The sequence below is a fragment of the Uloborus diversus genome, chromosome 3 (assembly GCF_026930045.1).
Source record: "Uloborus diversus isolate 005 chromosome 3, Udiv.v.3.1, whole genome shotgun sequence".
NCBI classification, from domain to species: domain Eukaryota; kingdom Metazoa; phylum Arthropoda; class Arachnida; order Araneae; family Uloboridae; genus Uloborus; species Uloborus diversus.
The window spans coordinates 159733565-159758670 of record NC_072733.1 but is presented as its reverse complement, the minus strand read 5'-3'; the positions used below and the strand labels follow the sequence as shown (position 1 = coordinate 159758670).

General features: G+C 30.4%; 1 protein-coding gene across 1 annotated transcript in view; it reads left to right on the top strand.

Moving 5' to 3' along the window:
- The window catches only part of LOC129219221 (BTB/POZ domain-containing protein KCTD3-like), a 151812-nt gene that overhangs the window by 23690 nt on the left and 103016 nt on the right, over positions 1–25106 (top strand). Inside the window, exons 5-8 of the mRNA XM_054853546.1 lie at positions 3075–3133; positions 7643–7723; positions 13931–14296; positions 21378–21474. Coding sequence (XP_054709521.1) covers positions 3075–3133; positions 7643–7723; positions 13931–14296; positions 21378–21474 — 603 coding nt within the window. The remainder of the gene's footprint in view (positions 1–3074; positions 3134–7642; positions 7724–13930; positions 14297–21377; positions 21475–25106) is intronic.

Below are 25106 nucleotides of genomic sequence, written 5' to 3'. Positions count from 1 at the left end.
TACTTTCTTCATTAAATCCATCAATAAAAAGTGAAGGATTTGTCCCACAGTTTTCTTTTTGACAGCATTGGAAAAAGCTGCTTTTTTTACTCCAGATCTAACTCGACCTAAGGTCGCAAGTTTAACCCTCTAGCTCCATTAGAAAAAAAGTTACAAGCAAATTAAATGAAGTTCAAAAATCAGTTCTCTGTTCAAGTTTTTAACCATTTTATTTTGCGTTTCCACGGTAACGCTTTTTGAATCCATTGTTTATTTCCATCTTTCTCATTTTCAATTCTAAAACTTATTTTATTTTGTGTTTCCATGGTTATGCCTTTTAAATCCATCTTTCCCATTTTATTTTAATTTCTTTAAAGTATTTTAGTATCTGTCGTCATTGTTTGGCGAGAAAATTTTGCATGATGTTTTTTTTTCTTTTTTTTCTTTCATTTAATCCTGGTTATTGAAGATACTTCACTTGATGCAATGTTTTTTTTTTTTTTCAAGGTAGACCGGGCTAAGCCGGGCAACGCAGCTAGTTTGCTATATTTTAATTCCGCCACTGCACGTCAAAACAAACTCGGGTGCAAGTTTTGAAAGGGTTTTTCCGTTCAATGCTTATGATTATTTTGAGGTCTTATTTTTTGAATTTCCGAGAACACTTGCGTGCTCCTCCTCCTACTCCATCAATTTCTGAAATTAAACTCTAGTTGTACTTCTGAGTTGTTTAAAACTAACACCATTCATAAAATTAGAGATTTTTTAAAAAAACTTTATCTATTGTTTAGAAGGAATTTAGAGCATTAATGTAAGAAATTGATTAAAGACGTTTTGAATGGTGACATAATTCGGAAATCGAAGGGACTATTTAATTTTTTCTTTGGAAGTGCTGAAATAGATTCAGAAACTCTCCCGAGGCGTTGGTTTTAGCCGTTCTTTACTAAAAAATTTAGGCCGAGGTTGGGGCCGAAGTGTGAATTACTCCAAAACCAGAGAGTGACCCCTTCCCTAACCCTTTCTCGAGGTTTCAAGCATTTCTTAAATATTTAGCAATTATTTATTTTAGTCAAGAAATGTCATTTTGCATATTTCTCATACTTGTTTCACCTATATTTCGTAATGCACCATCTTTTTTGCATCATTAATAGCGATCGATTTTTTTTGTTGTAAGTAACTTTTTTTATGTATTTATATAAAATCAATGAATAAGTTATTTTTGTTTTTATAGAAAAGTTTCAAGGATTTTCTTTTATGCAATTTTTTAAATTTCAGAAAATTATTGTTAAATTGAAAAATTTAATTTGAACTTATTTGTAAAGCTTCATAAAAGATTAAACAATCAAATTTTCAATATTATGTGTGCAAACATCAGATCAAGTAATATATGTATTCAGTTATTAACTTGGTGTAAATATTGAGTTTGTTTATTGTAGCTGCGTTTTAAAAACATCGCTCTTTTCATGGCTATTTTTTTCAGCAAAATTTATGTCATTGTTATGGCTTTCATGAAAAATGCAAACTTTTCTATTCATAAATTGTAAATAAGTATAAAAATATTCCTATTATGATTTAATATTGTAATTTATCTGTTACTTTTTTGTTTAATTTCATGAGTAAAAAATGTCTACGTGTGCAATCTTTCCACTTTAATTGCGTAATTTGTTAACGGTTTCATAGTTTTATTCTTATTTTTTTTAATTTAATCAACATAATTTAATATTTTTTAACTATGTTTAATGTACCTAAATACATACATTAGTACAATATTACTGAAATCTTAGTAAATATTCAATTAAAAACAAACAAACAAATCAATTGGTTATTAAACAATCTCTTTGTTTTTCTTCCTTTTTTTTCTTTCTTTTTTTTAGCTGTTGTTCTTTCTCTTTCATCATACAGCAGTAAAAAAGAAGAAGCATAGCTACACCCTATAAAGTATAAAGATTGTACGTAGTACGATCCAAAAGTTCGGGGACAAGCTGTATAAAACCTTACCCAGAATAGTTCACATTACCGAAGCACATCCACCTTCAAAAGGTTACCTTGAGGGACTATGTACTTCTGCCAGTGTTCATATAACTTTTGGAAGCCCTCCTGGAATCCATTTTTCGATGAGCCTTCTATAATGTAGCTTTATCTTCTCATGACGGAAGCGGCGTCCATGCAAATGTTTTTTTTTGCTGGGAACAGGTAAAAGTCACACGGAGCTGAGTCCGACGAAACGTTATTTGTTTGTCATATCAGAGTATTGACCAATCGAACCGTGCATCCTCAACATGAAAGTTGCCTTCTTCCCCACGATGAAGTTAAAGCAGCAGCGCAAGAGGCCTTACAGGAGGTTGCGAAAAATGTCTTTCAGGAGTGCTTCTAAAAGCTATACGAACGTTGGCAGAAGTGCATAGTCGTTCGAGGTGACTATTTTGTAGATAGATGTGCTTCGGTAATGTGAACTATTCAGGGTAAGGTTTTATACAACTTGTCCTCGAACTTTTAGATCATACTACGTACGTATGAGTTTTAAACTTACTATTTCATAACGTTTTTGAGTGACACAAGTTTACGCACATGAAGAGATCACAAGAGAATTTGCGATAATTAACTGAGGAGACATTCAAAATGGATATTTCGGTCATCTATATGTTCTTAAGTACACATGCATATACAGATGTGCCGAAAAATCTTTTGAAGATTAAATTGGGTGATCGTAAAACAGAAATTTAGGTCAAAATCTGATTTTTTTTTTGTGATTACAATTCCTTATTCGTAGAAAGGAAGAAAAAGTGAAATGAATCAAAGATCCTTTAAATCCCTGATAATTTTAACAATTTATTTCTGTTTGATTTTTTTTGCCATCGGCCAACGGCATCGTCCATCGGCCATCGGCAATCGGCCATTTGGAGGAAAACTATCGGCCATCGGCCATCGGCCATCCTTTAACAATCGGCCAACAATCGGCATCGGCCCATCGGCCAAAAAATGCCATCGGTCGAGCCCTAATGATAATTTCAAACCTTTTTTTTTTGCTTTCACGTAACAGAAAATTTTATAGTTATTATGTAAAACAGTGTTTTACATTCTTAGTTTGCATTTTTCAGGGGTATTGACATTAGCACACTGAGACATGAAGCTGAATTTTATGGAATATCACCTTTAGGTAGTATAATTTGTAATCTTTTCAATTTCTAAATTCATTTTGCAATGAACCGTGTGGTTAAAACTTTTATATTCATCGTAATAAGTTGTGAATAAACTTCATTCTGTGAGAAGGCATGTTTATTGACAAAAATTACTGTAGAAAAACCAATAGAGTAATTTGAATAAAGTATTTCCTTTCAACACATTCAGGATTTTACAGCATTCTATCCTTTCTTTGCTTTTTTAAATCTGCCTTGCTCGAAATAGAATGTTCTCTGTTTTGCTTATTCTCGCTGTATTTAATGTGTGAATGATTTTCCCTTTTCTTGCAAAATTAAATTTTTCCCGCCTCTCTCTTTAAAGTCTTATTATTTTAAAATCTAAAACCTTCACACACAATACCATCTGCATTTATTTTCTCTCCTTGCCATTCTTGAGTGGAAGTTAACACTTGCTCTTCCAACAATATGGACTTGTTAGCTTATTGTTGTTTACCACACCCTCGACACTGAAAATTTAATTTAAAATAATGCTATATATGAATAGTATTAGGCTGTCCTTAGTATTCAAGTATCATTATACTTTATTCAATAAGTGTTTAAAGTAGGGGAAACGTGAGGCAAAGTCACATAGTTAAGATAATATTTTCAAAATGAACAAATTGGAAATTTGGTTTGAAAATTACAGTGCATAATAATATAACAAAGTGTTTTGCAATAAAACTTCCATTGAAACATTTTTTAAAAAAATTTTTGGTTGTAAATTTGTACCTTTAAAAACAAGTTCAGAAGTTTCATTTTTTTTTTCATGGGTCAAAGTGAAAAAAAAAAAAAAAAAAACTAATGAAATATTATCTATTTGATCATTAAAAATATTTTTGATCAAACAAATGAGTCAGTAAAAGTATGAATGTATAAATGAATAGATAATAAAATAAAAAAATTAATATATGAGAAAACATAAATGAGTGAGTAAATAAAAAGTGGATGAAAGTCTAAATAAGGAAATTATTCCATGTAGAAATGTTAATGAATTTTTTAATAAATGAATACCTATGTGGTTTAGTAAATAATTGAATTATTTAACAAAAGGAACTATTTCACTTTGCCCCACATGCACTTGACTATTAGTATAAGATATTTAAAATGAACTTAATATTACATAAATAAATATGGTACTAAATATTAGTTGGTCTCAATGTTTAAAATGTTAACAACAAGAACTTTATCATTTTGTACTTACAAAAAAATTTTACTTACAACAAAATATTACAGTACAAGTATCAATTTTTGAAAAGATAGATGGCATGAAAAACAGCAAATATTTTGGGGTTTCATTTTCCCCCACTATTTCATTTTGTCCCACATTCCTCTACTTGCTTTTGGCTTAGTTTAAAATCTGTCAATCAAACTTCGTTTCTGCTGGTTTGCCAACTAACAAATTGTATCTTAGTAAACATAGTGATTGCTGCCGGGATGAATAACAGGGTGGCGACAGATCAGGGAGATCAGGGAAAAGTCAGGGAACTTTATTAATCAGGGAAAAGTCAGGGAATTTCGAGAAAATAACAAAAAATCAGGAAAAATTGATTTTATGAAAAAAGAAAAATTTTTTTTTTTGCTTTACAAAATTAAGTATCCAAATTCCCTACGCATTTTCTGCCAATTATCAGTTCAAAAAAAGTAAAATTAATGAGGTGCGATTGATTATACACTGCCGCATAATTTTAAATCTTTTTTCCTCAACGTCAAAGTATTGAATCTTATTTATTAACCGCAGAATGAACTTCCTGTAAGATTGCGTCTGTGTCTGTTAGATTGTTTATTTCACCTAGCTTGAAATTTCTTTTCATGCTTTCAATGCGACGTAAAATAAGCAACCATACTGGCAAAGAAGAAGCCTTCATTAATGCCTTAGCTCCTTTGCCTTCATTCCATTGTCTCGAAGTGATTAGCGTACTGTAATCACGATTTCAAGAAGAAATCTTTGGTTTTTGAATTAATACTGGTAAAAGCTTAAAAGCTATTACTTCTTTGTGTTTTTAATTTAATTGTTAAAATTGAACTGTCAATTAAAAAAACTTAGATTTTTGCCGCTATACTATTTGCTGTCACCGCAGATGATAAAGGTTTTCTTTTCTTCAGACTTAAATGTTTCTTTTATTTTATAACCAAGTTGTATTCTTTTATATATTTTAAAGTTGACTAATTGCTTTTTTTTCTGTTTTTTTTTTTCTTTTTTTTCTTGCATTTCAAAGTTTCTTACAAAAGCAATCTAAGATTTTTTCGTTACACATACTTAAATCATTTGAAATAGAGTTAACTTGTGTACTTAAGTAAATATCTTTATTTTTTATTGTTAAAATGCTGTATTCATTCATTAAAACCTATGTTCTTGATTAGAGAAAAGCTCCCTATGAATGGATGTCAAAAGGTTTCATCTGTTTTGCATTAATGTCAATAAGAATAACTACATTACTTCCATTCTTTCACTATTATTTATTATTCTTGCAACAAATATTATACTGTTTGAAAATTTAGTTCAAAATAATTTCAATTACTTCTTCGTTCTACCATAAATACACATATGTTTGTAAGAGTGATTTTAATTTTTCTTCTAATACATTCTTATGCTAAGTGGTTTCTAGAAGTAAAGTACTTTTTTAAAATTTTCTATAATCTTTCCATGTAGAAAAATTTAATGTACTTTTTTGTAGTTTTTTTTCCCCAAAAAAAATTAACTTGATATGTTTTTTTACCATTTTGTTAAAAAAGTAGATCTTTTTAAAATATATCTTTAGTTCATCAACTTTACACAACTTAAAACATTTAAAATACTGCATTTTATACAAACATACAATGGATTTCAAGTAGAGCAAAAGAAGGAAACCATTATCATTGGTAACGTAAATCAGTGAAATTTGGTGAACTTAATCATTGAAGTCAGGGAACTTTTTTTCACAGTTCCTGTCGCCACCCTGAATAATGTTATAGGTCTCCCACGTTTGGTCTAAGAGGTAGATGGATGTGAATTGCTGGTTCACCACTAGATGCTTGAAGCAATGAACTTGGATGCATCATTCTAATAATTTTAATTTTGGTGTTTAAAATACGAAGCTATCTTCTTTGCTTTCTATCTTATCTTGGGATGCCTAGGTATTGACTGTAGCCGTTTGTACTTATTTCTGTACTCAGTAGAATGCTGATGCTTAGTAATCGATGCAGCTGTTTTAGTTACTCATTTAAGTAAGAGATTAGGAACATGCTACTCACTTAATCATTTATTTTAAAATTTGGATAAAGTTAAATTAGTTTTGTAACTTTTATAACATTTTAAATTTTTGAATACATTTAGGTTAATTTACTTGGAAATCTTTAAGTCTAATTTCAAGCAACTAAGTGCAAATAGTCTTTGATAAAATTTATTTTCCATTAACTTTGCTGCAGCTGATTAGAAGATTGTTTAGATATGACTGAAGTTTGGCAGCGGTAACAAGAATGACCAAAAAACTTGCATGTATGACTCTCCATCCCAGACACTCTTCACCGAACATGTGGAGATAATTTCTTCTTTGGTTTAAAGAATAAGGAAGTGTTTAAAAAAAATATTCAAAAAATTATGACATTGGTTGAGTGGTGTACTTATACTTTTATTTTGAAAAGTAAAATATTATTTCATGAAAATGAGTGAACTAATTAGTTTTTATTGATAGGTAAGATATATAATTATATTTTTTCGGAAATGTTTTTAGCATAAAGCCTAGGTAATTTAAATTTCATTTTCCATTGCTTTTTTTAAAGTTTGTTTTGCCAAGGTAATAAGTATTCTTAATAAGTTTACGCTTCTGTATTTTTTCTGTTTATATTCTGATAAACATAAATGTGATTAAAAATATCAATAATTATCACTAAATTAGTTTTATACTTAACTTTTTCAATCCAGCTGTTAAACTTTTGTTGTTGAATTCTTATAGTTAATGGATCAATTAGTTTTTTTCATGTGATATACTCAATTAAAGATAAGATATATCACTGATAGTATTTGTAATATGATAATATTCTTACTAAATTCATAGTATCATTAATAAATAATCCTTGAAGAGCAAAGTGTTATATTAAATAGAAGCTTCTAAAGAAGTAAAGTATTCTTAAACTTTGATACATTGATATATATTTTTGCTTATAATAATTTAATACATCTAAAACAAAAAAAATCTGAATTTTGTTTTATTTGTATTGAATTTTTCATGTGTTTGATAAATCCCTTTTCCATTCTTCTGTTGAAGGATGAATTTTTAGTTTTGGAAATCTTAGAAAGATTTATTCTAGATCAAAATTTGTTTCTTGTGGTGATTTTTTTGTTGTAATGTGTTATAAAACTTTCTAACCTTTGAGAGATCTATAATAAAATGGTGGGTGAAAACAGCTGTCAAAAAAAAAAAAAAAAAAAAAAGAAAAAGAGAGAGAAAGAATCTTTGCTATTGCTTCATATTTCAAAACAAAGTAATGTCTTCTTTTTTTATTTTTAGTTAAGCGCCTTATTCTTTGTGAAGACTTGAACCATTCCTCTTGTGGAGACGTCCTTTTTCATGGATATTTGCCTCCAGCTGGTAAATAGTCACTAATTTTTTTTTCATTGTATGAAACAAAAGTGATATAATACTGTAAAAAATTAAGAATTTTTCTTTTCATAGTAATGACTTTTCTGATACTTAAAGCATTGCACATTGATTTTACACTGAAATTTGTTCTTTAGTTTAGCTCTTAACCATAAGGCAATGCACATGGATGTCACACTAGACAAAATATTAGTTAATAGGTCCTTTATTGCTTTTAGCCACATGTTTTTAATTTGTTACCTTTATATCCCTTTTATTTCTGTTTTTAGAAAAGCATACAAAATTAATCAAAATTGTACTTTTAAAAGTTGCCAAATTGAGCCAATTTTCAATGTCCGATATATCCTGAAGTGAAATGGCCAAATTCACAATTTTTGTGCCAAAAATGGGATTTTATTATCCAGAAAAGTTCACTACATGAAAATAAATGGCAACTGCATTCTTTTGTTGTCATTAAATGCCACAAAAGAGCAAAAAGAAAAAATGAAAGAGAAAAATAATTCTTCATATTTCTCTGTGAGCCAAAAATTGCGTGCAGTGCTTTAAGTTTTAATACTTTTGCATCCTGTAAATTTTTCAATTATTTTGAAAACTGGAAGTTATGTTCCTCAATGCTACTTTAAGTTGACTTATTTCATTTAAGAAGCATAGCTTTCTATCATGCATACATTCATCAATTTCTTTTAAAATTAAAAAATATATAGTTTACTGAACACACTTATCTACAGGCCACCAAGGATGCCTGCACATATTTCTTTTAAATTTCAAATATATGTATATATATATATATATATATATATATATATATATATATATATACATACAGGATTTGAAATAGAGCTCGGAATTGCGCGAAACGCACACAAAATTGGTAAATCCCGCGCAATCCAAAGGTCTGTGCGGGATTCCCCCTCCCCCTCCTAAATTCTTAAATTCGATAATGAACCCTATACCGGGAAAGCGGAGAAGATAAAAAAAATTTCAAAATCCATTTTTATTTTAGAAAGAGGGAAAAAATTTAATAAAGCGTCCGTCAGTTCAAAGCAATTCAAGTTACATCAACAAATTCCGATTCGCTGGCATCACCGAATTCCGATCCGCTGACATCAACCGATTCCGATCGTTCCGATCTTCCGACATCAACCATCCGATTCCGATCAACCGACTCCAATCCGCGGACATCAACTGATCTCGATCCCCCGGTTGAAATGCGATCCAAAAGCTCCTGGAAACGACAGTCCGTTTTCGAAAGGTATAGGGAATTTTTTACTTTAACTTTTTGATCGTCAGAAAAAAGTCTTTGTGCAGTAGAAATATTATTCTAAACAATAGGGACTGAACCCCATTCAGATAATTAGATCCAGAAAGTGGTCTATTTGAAAAAATAATTGAGTGTATGTGTATGTTACTTAGTTGTAAAATATTTTATTAAAAATGAAATAAAATAACATTGCGAAATTACTGAATATATATTTGAAAATGGGGTTGATATTACACTAAAAAAATTATAACTTAAAAATGAATAAATAGAAAAATGAAATAAAAATGAATTATAACAAAAATTCTAAACAAATTTTCAGCACTTATAAAAATTCTTCCCCAAATTCAAAAAATCCCCCCTGGAGTCTGAAGTAAAGGGGGACATTCCCCCCTAGAAATTGAACCCTATTTCAAACCCTGATACATATATATATATATATATATATATATATATATATATATATATATATATATATATATATATATAGTCAACTCTCAATAACTTGAAGTCTCAAGGGCCCGGCTAAAACGTTCAAGTTATGGAAAGTTTCCACCACAGTCTCAAGGGTTTAGGACTCCATGAAAGCTTTGAGATAAAGGAATATTAGGGTTATAAGCTTCGAGTTATTGAGATCCACTGTGTATATATATATATATATATATATATATATATATATATGTACACAGACACATTTACAGTAGAGTCTTGAAAATCCAAGGAAATCGGGACTTACACCACCTTGGATTACTGAAAAGTTGGATTATCTGGAAAATTCTTGCAGATAAAAATTTTAGTTTTCAATAGACATAAGGAAGTGTACTTTTTACTTCCTTGTACAATAAAAAAGAAAGTATTGTTTAAACAAAAAATTCATAACTGAAATATAAACATAAATTTTGCTTTTAAATACCTCCAAACGAATTTCGACTTTTTTTTCATGAACTCTGTGCTTATTTACAGGCCTGACAAGAGGCCATGTCAGTCTAGTTGGATACTAAGGCCCGGGCCTGGGGGAGGTGAACAATCAAACAAAAAAAAAAAAAAAAAAATCATAAGCAAAACGTAAAGAATAAAATTTTCTTTTAACCTGACTTTTCTCAAATAAGCAAGTGTAATGTTCTCATTAATGATAGTGAGGGGGAAAGTTTGTGGTGAAATAAACATTGATCATACCGTGCATGCCACCTTTTGTATATATATATATATATATATATATATATATATATATATATATATATATATATATATATATATATATATATATATATATAAAAATTAAGCAAACAGAATTCTCTTGGGAACCTGTCTCAATGTTTTTTTTACTCATCTCCTTGTTTATCACTCTGAAAAAAACTGTAATAGTTTTAAAAATTAACTTTTCATAACTTTGAATGTTAATAAACGAAAGCAAGATCAAAGGTTCTTCAAAGGAGTGCCTTGAGACATTAGACATAGTATTGTAAAAAGACATTTTATTTTGAAGCTTACATTTTCTTCTTACATGAAGAACGAAGATTAATTGTTGATAAAATACTACCTGTGCATCAAACTCTTATTTTGAGATAGATTTTAAAATAGCGCTCCTAAGGTACATTGCAACTCACAACTAGTCTCGTAATTTTAGTACTGGAAAGCAAGCTTTCAAGAAACTTGAACTTTGATGTAGTTATAAATCATTTTGCAAATCAAAAAGCAAGAAAGGTTGCTTTGAAATAAGTTCAATATTGTGAATGTGCATTGTTTCAATGCATGAAAATTTGAATTTAATGTGTTAATTACTGTGTTGCATTTTTTTCTTTTTAAGTTAATTAGCAAACAGTATTTCTGAATTAAACTTATGGTTGTTTGAAAAATTTACTTTTTTGCTATTTACTGTTGTGGCATTTAAAATAGAGTTAATTGTTTTCTAGTAAGCTGTTTGATTTTTCTTTCTTCTTTTTCTTTCTTTTTCTTTTTTTACTTTCTTTTTTTGCGAGGTCGGGAGCGGGGGGGGGGGGGGCAGGACTGGTTCGACAAAACTGACTAGTGGCCCACTTTGGCTTTCCGCTGCTGTGTGTATTTATGTCTGCAAATTTGAAGGCTACATACATGTTGACTGTGCTCCAATCCCTTTCAATAAGCTTTGTCATAACCTTTGTATCTACATGCTTTAGCGTATGTATGCATTTTGCATAAAACACAAAAAACAGTTAGAAGTTCTTAATTTCTTTGTACGACTTGTGCGGTATTGTAAGAATTCTTTTTTGTCTGCGATCGGGTATGCCAAAAGGCATGATTTCATGTTCTTTGTTTCAAATAAAGGTTGATTTTACGTAACAAGTTTTTATCAGCAAGGCATCTCTTAATCCATATTTTGAAGTTGAAGAATATTTCATACCTTTTTTGACTGTTGTTGACACCAACCTCTTAGTGCATTTTTTACTGTTTACTGCAGGGGTGCCCATCTCCCCTAAGAGTAAGGGTGTACACCCCGTATATATTGCAAAGATCTCCTCCCCTAGAACAAGAGCCCCCCCCCCTCAAATAAGAGAAAAATACCCCTCAAAACAACCTTCCTAAAAAATTTTAATGACCCCCTTTAGGTTAGCACCCCTGTTTACTGTATGTAGTTAAATAAATTTAACAGCAAGGAAAGATTTTTATTTTCAGTTTTTAATGAAAATCATTTTTTGGGGATTTTTTGGGGGGAGCACCTCGAATTAAGCGGAACCTTGAACTTTCAAGACTCTGATTTTCGAGACTCTACTCTATTTTTATTAAAAAATTATCTACTGACTGCCACTAATGCTTGTGAGAAAAGGTTTTCTGGTACCATGTGCTATTCGAACACTCAAAGTGCACCGGCACATTGTGTGAAGTTAAATGAAATGCACAAATATATGGTGTTACAGTAGCAATGTGTTAATAGACATGCAAAGTAGTCATAAAGGGTTCTCTTCCGATTTTTTTTTTTTTGGGGGGGGGGGGCTGGCTGAGCTAATGAAATGTTACTCCTGAAAATAAGCTGATTCAATAAGTTAAAAGTTGTTCTGATCTAGTGTCTGAAAAAATCAGTGAGCTCTCATTTTCTATAAATGTTGATAAAGCATTTATTCAATTCATTACATGTTAATTAAAAGTTTGGGGAATATTTTTAGTCCCTTTTTTTACGGATTTAAAGAATCTTCTAAGTATGGAAAATTTCTTTGAAGAAGCTTTAGAGAAACAAGGTTCTGCTGTATTTATTATCTTCACACATAAAAATAATTTAAGTATATTATCTAGTGTACAATTTATGTAAGCAAGTAAAGTACCTTTAATGTTTTCCCTATTGTAAATTTGATATCAGTAATATTAGTTAGGGTTGGTTGGAGAAGGGGATCACAGGGTGATTGGGTCACCCCCTAAAACTGTAAAATAGATAAAGTTTTCAAGCTTTTTTTTTTTTCACTGATCATGTTAAATTCCGTTATAGTGATTGGTTTTGCATATATTTGGGTTTCATAGAATTTTTTTCTAGGTATAGCACTTATTCAAAAAAAAAAAAAAAAAAAAAAAAAAAAAAAAAAAAAAAAAATCTGATTTTTTTTTTTTTTTTTTTTTTTTTTTTGCGAGTTTAAGCAACATTTTTCAAATGAGTGCTTCCAGGTTAGTTTTTATTATTTTTTATGATAATTAGATTTTCACATATAGTTTAACTTAAAGTTCATACAGCTACAAGAATTTTTGTACAAATATTATTAATAAGTGTTTAAGAGAGAAGGGGTCCCACTTACTCCATAAACTATTGCTATAAAGGGTGAGTGCCCCCCCTATAATAATGGGGATTTCAAAATCAAAAGCAACCCAGATTAAATATTTTAATTTGTGAAATATAAGACAACTGTGATGACCAAGTAGGAATTGATAGTTCAGCTACAAAAACTGCTAAAGCTGGTGATTGTGCATTTGTTAAACTTACATCAAAATATAAACCATGCATAAAGTATTATGTAGGTCTAATGTTGGAAGTTGATGATACAAAATAATAATAATAAAAAAAAATACTGTTGCATGAAAACAAGTAGAAATGGTGAGTTTTTATTGGCCTGGTGCTGAGGATTATTTTTGAGGATCAAGTCCTACCGAAATCGACCTTAATCAACTGTATTACGTTTATTGAACAAACCTTTATATGTTAAAAGTAAAATATGTACTTATAGACTTTCAACAAATTTCACAAATGTAATCGTTTTGTTTTTGTTTAAAAAATTTTCTGTCGTACAGATTCAAAAGACGATAAATATCTCGTAAATAGGTGTGTTTGCAAAAAAAAAAAATCATACTGAAAATTTACATACTTCATTAAGTAAAACCTACATAACCCTTTTTTAGATATGCTTGATTTAAATTGAGATAAAAGGAGGATGACCCACTTAAATGCAAACATGAAGAATAATTAAAGCATTACTTTAGAAATAATGTCCAAGATAAAATAAGTCAATAAGTTTAATTTTTGTGTGTCAAAACTTTTGCATAAGGTTTCAAAAACGAACTGTTCCCAAAAGAGGTCTCACTTATCCCAACCAACCCCTATAATGCAAAACTTGCAGTGTATAATGCTATTACTAACTGCTAAACTAATTACTTCATAAAATGGTAAAATGTTGACCTGGTGCACGTTAAATAAATAGGTAATTTCATTGTTTGTGTAGAAAAAGTGTGTGCAAAAAAAGGTTACCTGTGTGCAACCAACTCAACAGACAGCCCTGTTTTTAGTAATTAGTTAAACTAGAATGTTGTAATTTAATAACATACAAATTTTTAACTCTGTAACCTATATAGATATACTGTTGCATCGTTAAAGATATGGAAAAAATATAATAAAACATTTTGTTTATGTATTTATTTTGTGACCTATTTCTATATTTCTTTATTTTCTGAATTAATACTATCTATTTTTCTTAAATGTTTTTCAGTTGGCCCACCTAATGATCAACTAACAAAAACAATTGATAAGAAAGAACCTAATGTTTCAAGAACTGAAAATATTTGTTCTTCGGGAAATCATGTTGCAAGCAATAATGCATGTAGTGATGCTCGGCCTGGCTTAGTGTTTAGAGTATTATCTGATCATTCACATCAAAGAACAGCTTCGGTTTCTATTCCTCGTAATACAGAAATTTGGTCTCCTTCATCTTTGTCTCGTAGTTCATCTGATATTAGAAACATCGGAAGAGGGCATTCAAGAACATCATCTTTAGATATGCGTCATTCAAGGAACTCTTCTGCTGATTTGAGCAAGAATTTTAAAATAGATTTTGGTTCTTTTTTTAGCACTCATGGTAACTATAAGTTCTTTTATCCTTAATATGTTCTACTTCATTATTTTATGGAGAAAAGTCATGAATCTGCTTAAAATAAGTTTGTAAAATAATTCATTTATGAATGCCAGTGATGAAAAGCAGATAATTTAAGCTAAAAAATCGTTTAGCACAGTATAGCCCTCAAGGGCTCTTGCGCCATTAAAAATAAACCAAACCAACCGATGAAAAGCAGTTTTACAAAATCTTAATATTCAAGGAATTTACCATCTAGTCATGAAATGTATTTTAAAGATTATTTTCCTTGATTAATTTATGATGTGAAATCAATGGTTTTGTATATTTGGAACATGTAAATCAAAACTGATGATGTGAACATACTGCATCATTTACACAATCTAAGCAATAAATTACAAAAGTGGTTTTCAGTGAAAGTTCATATATTTAATTTCTTTATCAGGCCTCACTGTCTCTTATGTTTCACCAATATATGGGCTTTTTTAAATGCAAATATGCCTATTCATTGTGCTTAATATTAATTTACTAATGGAAATTAAAATAAAAATTTTGTGGGACTTATGATTTTTTCCCTGGACCCTGATGAAACTTTTTAAAGTATGCGGACCCCACTCAAAACTATATGCTGATCCCTGATTCAGAGTATCTTATGTTCCTATAAATATATCTCTTAAATGAGTCTGGTGGAATAAGTTTATTTTTGATGTTGCAGAGTACCTCTCTTAGCCAACCAAATCTGCTGATTTACTGCCATCAATTCTCATGTGCATAAGATTACAGTTGATATGTTTTCACCTGTTGTCACATATCTAGCTTTGATCTAAAAAAAAAAAATTCTGGAATTTGGTGTGGGGGGGGGGGGGTGTCTGTTATTTTACAAAGCACTTTCCTTCCACGGTAGAAAATTTTTTGAAAACTTAAATATTTATGTCACAAAATAATGTATTTAGAAGTTTATAGTGTTTATATTTCAATGCTTTTTTTTGTTTAAAAAGTCTTTTATGTTCAGTATCTCACATGAAAACACTAAATTTCATAATGCAAGCTGTAAGATAATTAAATTTCCCTGTGCACCCAAGTATTATTTGCTGCTTTTCAATCAAAGACGGATACATATACACAGAGCTGCCAACTTTTGAAAATTCAAAATTGTAGCATTTTGCGGGGGGGGGGGGGGGGGGGAGCTGCTGCCACAGATTTAACTAATGTAATAGACTGTGATGAATTGCCAACAGAAAAAGAACAAAAACAATGATACTTAACAAATTTCAAATATGATACAGAATAAAAAAAATATATTCAAAATATTTTAAGATAAAATACTGATTTTAAAAAATCACTTCTTGATTATTAGCTATACCTTTCATCTGATCAGCATGTATTTCTGAAGTAACATGCAGCACACGTGTAGAAGGAAGTTAATCTGAACTTATACATTGTTTAGTTTTTTTATGCAGATGTTTTTTTTGGGCGGGGTTGGGGGGGGGGGGGGGGTTCTTGGGATTATAAATTTAAAAAAACCCAGAAAATTGTTCTTTTTGACCCGCTTTCCTAGCGTCATAGTTTAAAACCTATAATTCATAGTAACTACTATTTTTTCACGGCAGTTGGCAGCTCTGCATATACACAGGACAGAATTAATGTTTGATATTTTTAATTAGTGGAAACATTTTATTAAAAATTTTAACATATGTTTATTTAATGCGTATGTATATTTCTTCATAAATGTGTATAAATCAGGGATGTTTGTGAGCTCAAAATTTTGGGTTGCCGTGAAACTGAAAAATTATTTTAAAAACAAACTTTAAAAACGCTTTTTTTTCAATAATTTTTGTATGTATATTTAAAGAGGTTTTTTTTTTGGGGGGGGGGGGGGTCAAGCTTCTTTATCGTTTTGAAAATTTCACACTGTCTTTAGAAAATGTTACCAGAGTTCACTATTAACCCTGATATGAATGCATGTCACTCTAAAATAAAAGAAAAATAACTTTTTGTTTAAAATCTCACAATTAAAAAAGATGGTTAATACCTTTTAAAAAGAAAAAAATCATTGAACTATTTTCAAAAATCGCATTTTATTCAAAATTAACTGTTGAATAATGACTAGAACGATTTGCAAGTTTTTGTTGTGTTTTGTTTTTCTATGGCAACAAAAGAAATTGCGTACAAGGCAAAGTTATCATTTTTGCCGTTCGTGGCGCTGCGTTCCTAGGGTGCCTTGTGTGCATTTCTATTATGGAAACCTCATATTTGCTTGCTTTTCAGTATAAATCACGATATTTCTTTCCAGCAATTTTTCAGTTCATGCATTATTAATCGAAACACATCTTACAATGTTTAATTGCACATTTATTTTATGTGTTCTAATTTTTTTATGTATATAACTTCCCTTCCCATATTAGATTTATCTACAAAATGAAATTTTGAGTTTGATTTCTTGTAGTGTGTGTGTGTATATACATATATATATATATATATATACACATATTTTTATTTGTTAGATCGCTAGTATATTAGCAAAAATTGGTGAATCTCATTTGCATTCTTCCCATGTACCTTAGCATACACATTTATTTACTATTTTGTATGTTCAATGTTTTTCGCAGCTGGTGCTATAAAAACTTTGATGTGCTCATTGTCTTTACTAAAACTTCACTAAAACTTCAGATCATGTATGAATTGCGTATTTAAATTTTCTTTTACTGTAAAAAGTTTATATTCGTTAAAATACTATCATTATTATTCTTTTTTTGAAAAAAGTTAAATTTCTGTTATGTACTATATTAAAAAGTGAACAATTTAATTAGAAAAGACAACTTTTTTTGGCTGAGCTTTTAATACTATGACTTTCATATCCATCATTCCTCCTCCTCTTATTCTTTCCTTTTTTTTTTCCAAAAATTTTCATAGCAATAGGTTTTTGTTCATTATTGCTTTCATTTTTATATTGCATGATTATTTGAGTACATTTCATTCTTAAAAAGCAAAAATTATTGAAACTAAACACATAAGAAATCATAATAAAATGTAGTCAATAGCAAATAAAATTGATCAACTTTGTGTTCATCAAAATGAACACTTGATGTAGAGGCAATTACATCAGAACCAGGGTTGGTAAAAAAAAAACGTTTTTTTTTTCAAAAACACCAAAAAAAACCGGTTTTTTGGTTTAAACCGGGTTTTTTTGGTTTAAATACTATTTGCGAGAAAAACAATTTTCGGAAGGTAATTAAGGTTCCATGTAATTAACAGTTATTCAATAGTCAAATTATACCTAATTTCTTGATTAATTAAAGGGATACGAACAAAATCTTGTAACTAAATTAAATAATTAAAATAGCTTTCTGCGGGGAAATATTAATTGAAATGTTTGACTTGATAAACATATTAGTACGCATGTATATATAGACCCTTTATGCTACGAAATACTTCAAGAAGTGGTTGTGATGCGGGTTAAGATAAAATGTAATGAAGATCCAAGAAAAAAAAACTTTATAAAACCAACATAATATGAATAATTATCGAATAAAGGTAAAAGTTATATTTTTAAGCATAATCTTTTCGAAAGAACAATTTTCATTTTTTTTCTTTCTGATCTTACATAATGTTGATTTTTATATACACAATGTCGCAAATATTGAAGTAAAGCAAAATGTACAACAGTACATGATTGAACAGTCAAAAAATCAATTGCTGTTGTACTGACAAAGTTTAAAAAAAAGTTCTGCTCTATATTCGACTCCGTTCTTATTTTGGAAAGACTTGGAAAAGATATCGACTATCACTAAAACAAAGAACCAAATAAAAAATACAAAAATTGGTTAACATGGCTTAAATTACATCTTATTTACTGGCATACATGTTGCATCCAGCATTGAAGTTTTAAAAAATATTAAATGCAAACTCTTTAGAACAAATAAATGTGTAGCAAATTCTAGTTCAAGAAATTTTTTTTGCCAAAAACATTATATACGTGAAGTATAAACTTTTTTTTAAAATTTGATTCAAAAAATATTATTTCTGTTCACTTCAGAACAAATCTTAATTTTTAGGTACAAACAATTAAGTTAGACTGTTGATTACCTTACAAGTCAAAGTTAAAATTCCAGGAAAGTGCAAATAAATGGGCAAAAATGTCACACCCCTGCAACAGGAGTGAGCAATATAATGGATTGCATCTACAATAAAAGATTCAATCCTTAGTAAAGCTTAACTAATCATGCAAATTAAGCATAATGATGGAAGTTGACTGAAATCTGCTTTATGGCACATATATGAAATAAAAAATATATTAATATTTTTTTTCGATTAAAGCTTGTAATACATTTTAAAGACACAACTTTGCAATTTTAGTATTTATCTCTGCAACTTAGCTAGGAACTTAGCATAAATGGAATTCTATATTTTTCAATATGTGTGGGGAAATCAATGTAAACCTGTAAAATGGATTTTTTTTTGGCTTTTTTTAAAAAAAACATTTTTTAAAAAAACCGCATGGTTTAAAAAAAAAAACCAATTGATTTAAACCATGGTTTAAACCAATGTGGTTTAAACCAAACAACCCTGATCAGAACATCAAGCTAGGCCTGTCATTTAGGCGGATCGGAGGGAGGGGGGTGCGGGCAAAAGAAACCTGTCTTGGGGAAATTAATGCATTACTTGTAAGTGAACACGCTTTTTGTTGTTTTTTGGTACAATTTACATTTAGTAATTTGGTACAATTTACGTTAACATAGGCAATTTAGTATACACTATACAGTAGACAATCTATACCCCTCTCCACCCTGTGGACAAATTCGAAATGACATGCATGCATCCAACTGCATTTTCATTGAAGTTTTACTTTTTCTTTGGCGTTACTGTGGATATAATTTTAATAGGTAACAAAATAGTCAGCTTTCATTCTTACAAACTCTGGCTTTTTTAACTGAAAGTAAGGAAAATGGGGAAAAAAAAATTATCTCTCGAACATAGTATTTTTTTTAATAAAACTGAGGTAAACGTAATGCAAATTAATTTCTCCTAAAGCATTTCCCACCACATTTTTTTCAAACATAAAAATCATCAAATATTTTGGGCAACATCAGTGTTTTTAAATTATTAAACTACTTTCAATCAACTATTTTTTATCTCACCATCAGAATTTGAACCTATGTAATCTCTGTGTCTATGCATTCATTTTTTTAAAGTTATAGACAGTAGCGTGCGTAACTAGGGGGTCTGGCGCCCCTGGCAAGCTTAAGAAATTGCCCCCCCCCTCCCCATGTCGCCCTGATGCAGGGTTGTAGTTTTGGCCGGACAAAACCCATTTTTGGCCATGCCACTGGTCAAAACCTGTTAAAACCGACCAAAACTGGACTTAACCACCTTAGAGCTGGCCAAAATTGTATTGAATAAATAATTTTGCATATTTAAATGCATGATTAAAAGAAATAGGATGTGTATTTATCATAATTAGAATATTTTTTAAAAGTGATTTATTGATTAAATGCAACTTTTCTTTAACATTGAAAATTATTCACAATGAAGACAAAGGGCACTTGTTTTTTGGAATACTAAACAGCCTACACTATAAACTAATAGTTATTCTTCACAAAACGTGTAACATGTTTTCAATGTATTAAAAAATTAGTAATATACTTTGAAAAAATTTGAAATTCATTTTGTTTGCATAAAAGTATGAAACAAGAAGGTTGACATGTTGTGCTATTTACTCTGTTTGAAACTTGTTTTTGAAATAATACACTTATGAGGTGACTAACATGGGGTTATTTATTATTCATGGGAACATGGGGTCATTTATTACTTGCAGAGGATATAAAATGAACTTTTTATTTAAATAATAAATAGTGACTGATTATGGGATTGATGTTTCATACTTCTTTTAATTGTATACTCATTTATTCTGATGTTGACAGCCAACAAGAAATAGTCCACAACATCAAATTTAAAGACACAAAAATCTTGGCTACAACATCTCATTACTTTGCCCGTCTTCATCGCGAAGCTATAGAAATTTTCAAACACCCCTTTAATTTCAACAGAAAAGAGGAGAATTTAAATTTACTTAAAACATGGCACCCTGCCCTTAGATCCGGTCGCCACAATAGTCTGAAACATACGCTGATCCCATCCAATCAGAAACCGGTAGCCACCACGGTTTGTGAATCCCATCCAATCAGGTACCAGGATCACCCAGCGGCTTGAATCTCATCCAATCAGGAACCTTATTCCACCAGCGGCTTGAGAACGCCTCCCAATCAGGACCAGCAGCGCAGCAGCAGCTGCTTTATAAATATCGGAGCCACCGAAACCCGGAATCAGTCACACCAAACTCAAACCACTGATGATAGCTGCAGCAAAGCAAGCCGAAACGTCTGAAATTTCTACTCCAATTAGACCACGGCCAATAAGCCCGGAAATATTATCTCCTCATTTAACATTTTGTATGTTTTTTAAGAAAATATAACTTCTAAATTACGTTTTAATTTGCAAACAATCAGTTTTTCCAGAAAAAATGATTTTTTACCGGCAAAATTTCTGGAAATTTTGAGCCTCTAGGCTCAGTATGTAATTGTACTATTGGTCTTTTCCTGCCTCCAGAAATTTTGCATCTCTAGCCCCTGTATGTTATTGTATTCCTCTGCTGCTTTGGCAGTTTAAATTAATATGATTTTTCGCAAATTTTGTACAGAAGTTCAAAAGTTTTTGTTCAGTATCAATGAATAATTGTCTGCAATCATTAGCAAAGTTTTTGTGTGGTTAATTCTTATATTTTCTTTTTTTTTTTACTTTATAAGAATTATGGTGCAGAATTGTTTCTATACAAGCTGTAAAATTGTTGTGAACACAGTACCTGATCTAGGGGGTTGCAAGCCCGGACCCATGCCCTGGGCATCAACTTCATTCTGTTTCAGTGTTTTTTTCTTCGTTGAAACTCAACATTAAAATGTGAAGGAAATTGACTAGGGGGCGAGCAGTTTTAAGATTTACTCCTTCTTGGAAAAATCAAAGATCTGGCTCTGCATGTACACCAACCTTGAGTAAAAATGTTCAATAAAATAATAGATTTTTTTTATTCCAGGTTCATATAGTTGGACTGACCCGCTTCGTGTTCGCATTGTGAAAGGACACCATAATTGGATAGCTGTAGCTTATGCTCATTTTGTTTGCTGTTATAGGTATACTTCATATGATTTTGTGATGTATTCATTCTAATTAATAGTGCCTCATTACATTGTACCTTGCTATATTGCTCATTCGGATGTATCAGGTTTTTCTTTTGTCTCCGGAAACATATTTTAAAAAGCGTTGCTTCATTTGACATCATAGAAAAAAAAGTTATATTTCTCAGAAAAAATGTTTTCTCCTTTTTTCAATCAGTGAGCAAAACTGATATATTTTAAATACATATGTACAGTAAACTCCCAATTATTCATGGTCTTTCACCATTTTTCTTTTTGCCGATGATTATGAAGTGAAAAGGGGGACGCTTGAAACGAGCGCAATCACTGAGAATACTGGTCTATTGTACTGTCTCCGTTTCAATTACTAAAGGAGCCCAGTAGCAGAAATAAATTTCGACAGTTGCCTAACCGAAATACAGTCAGATCCCACTACAACGCGATCCGACTTACGCAAAAAGGCTATAACGCAAGTTTTTCATGAAAAATGAATTTTTTATTGTTGGCGCAAATTGCTTGCCTGCTATTTGAATTTTTTTGGAAAGAAATCACGGAGCCTTAGAATGGGATTCATGGAAACTAAATATTGATTTTGGGAATGGACTTTCGTCCCTTTAGCCTCACAGCTTATCAAATGTAGTAAAATGTGACTCGCTATTTGTTTTTTGCCAAAAGAAGAAAAAAAAAGATATCTTACACATTTGTTAGGAATTTCAATGTTTTTCTTCGTATTCTAATAAATAATCATATGTTAACTTAATGACAGGCATAATTTTAATTTGGGGTAGTAATATTTTTATCTATACAAAGGGTGAAAACTCATTAGCAGAATCTACATTTCAGTAGTATACAATTTTTTTTCTGAAAAAAAAATTATTACTGTCTGGTCTGAAATCTGAAACCTGATACTTATATTTTTCCTTACATTATGCTTTAGTTTTCTTACCAGAGCCAAAGCTCTAAAGACAATAACCGAAAAAAAAAAAAAAAAAAAAGAATTTCAAATATCAGATATTTTATACAGGCTGCATCAAGGAACTCTCCCTGTTCATTTATTTTATTGCCTCACGCATGTTACTTATTGTATAGTAAGTGTGCACGTAATGCATAATACAGTTCTAATTTTCAGATTTCAGCAGATCGTCCGGGGCAGGCCCGAAACACTCGCTCATCTGGTTACCAGACGAACACACTACCGATCGAGCTAATCAGCTCTGTCGTTCACCGTGCAAGCTGTACTTTTAAGTTTAATCGTAAACTTCATTTCGGTGCTTTAAAAAAATTGGATTTTTTTTAAGAGAAAAACAATTTTTAGACTGTTTAGATTATTTTAATTATTTTTTATTTTATTTTTCATCATTAGCCTGCACGATAAGCTTTAAAATGAGGTGTAAATCAAAAGAAATCGATCAAGAATTAAGGAAGATCTCCCGTAGGAACAATAAACAGGCTGCTGAAATAATATATAAGGATGTACACTATTCAACTTAACAAGTGTATTCCTCTTTTTTTTCTTCACTGCCCCTCGAATTCATCATAACTCAAAACATCAAAGATCTCTAAAACCTGATTTTTACAGGGTGGCGACAGATCAGGGAGATCAGGGAAAAGTCAGGGAACTTTATGAATCAGGGAAAAGTCGGGGAAATATGAGGAAATTTTGAAAAAATTACAAAAAATCAGGGAAAACTGATTTTATGAAGAAAAATTTTTTTTTTTTTGCTTTACAAAATTAAGTACTTTAATTCCCTACGCATTTTCCGCCAATTATCTGTTCAAAAAAAAGTAAAATTAATGAGGTGCGATTATACGCTGCCTGTCGGATATTTGTGCAGCTTTTTTCCTCAACGTCAAAGTATTGAATCTTACTTATTAACCACAGGATGAACTTCCTAAGATTGCGTCTGTGTCTGTTAGGTTGTTTATTTACCTAGCTTGAAATTTCCTTTTACGCTTTCAATGCTACGTAAAATAAACAACCATACAGGCAAAGAGGAAGCCTTCATTAAAGCCTTAGCTCCTTTGCCTTTATTCCATTGCCTCGAAGTAATTAGCGTCTGTAATCACGATTTCAAGAAGAAATCTTTGGTTTTTGAATTAATACTATAAAAGCTTAAAAGTTATTACTTCTTCGCATTTTTAATTTAATTGCTAAAATTGAGCTAAACTTTGTTTTTTGCCGTTATACTATTTGTTGTCACCGCAGATTATAAAGGTTTTCTTTTCTTCAGACTTAAGTGATTCATTAATTTTATAACCAAGTTGTATTCTTCTTTTATATATTTTAAAATTAATTAATTGCTTTTTTTTTCTTTTTTTTTCTTGCATTTCAAAGTTGTTTGTTACAAAAGCAATCTAAGATTTTTTTCATTACATACTGTTAAAATCATTTGAAATAGAGTTAACTTGTGTGCTTAAGTAAATATCTTTTGTCTGATGTCTTTTCGTTCCCTGAAACGCCGAAACACGTGTCTGCTGTAATCGGCAATTTGTGCTTTTTTGGCGTTGTTTTTTCTTACTTTAAATATCTTTATTTTTTATTGTTAAAATGCTGTATTCATTCATTAAAATCTATGTTCTTGGTTAGAGAAAAGCTCCCTATGAATGGATGTCAACTGGTTTCATCTGTTTTGCAAAATATGTCAATTAGTTATATAAGAATAACTACATTACTTCTATTCTTTCACTATTACTTGTTATTATTGCAACAATTATTATACTGTTTGAAAACTTAGTTCAAAATAATTTCAATTACTTTTTAGTTCTATCATAAATACACATGTTTTTAAGAGTAATTTGAATAGTTTCTTAAAATTCTTATGCAAAGTGGTTTCTGGAAGTAAAGTATTTTTTTTTTTAATTTTCTCCAATCTTTCCATGTAGAAAAATTTAATATACTGTTTTGTAGGGGTTTTTTCCAAAAAAATTGACTAGATATGTTTTTTTTAATCATTTTATGAAAAAAGTAGCATTTTTTAAAAATATATCTTTAGTTCAACAACTTTACACAACTTAAAACGTTTAAAATACTGCATTTTATACAAACATACAATGGATTTCAAGTAGAGCAAAGAAAGAAAAACATTATTATTGGTAACGTAAATCAGGGAAATTTGGTGAACTTAATCAGGGAAAAGTCAGGGAACTTTTTTTTACAGTTCCTGTCGCCACCCTGTTTTAGATTCCACACTACTTACTGATTTTTGGATCCACACTACTAGTTGAAACTTGCACGGTTTTATGGGGTTTGTGTGTAATGTGTTAGAAATAATGAGCAATCCCTTTTTAGCTTCTACATAGTTTTTAGCAATAGTTTAAATGTATACAAATGCTATTTATTTTTATAAACAATTGCTTAAACTAGTATCATTTTATCTATTTTGCGAATTAACTTCTAATTTCCCTTATCACCCGTCACCGTGCCACCCTGTTCTGCGAATAATCAGAGTTAGCTGTATATACAGTTAAGTCTCAACTTGCGTCAGGGATGCGTCCCAAGACACATGCATAATTCATAACTTTGTGATTTGGAAAGGGGCATGTAAAGTAAAACACCTGTAGTGGCTAGTGCTTCAGTAGTGGCCACTTCAAGGTTTATATTTGAAAAAATAAGATTCCAGGTTTCCCAA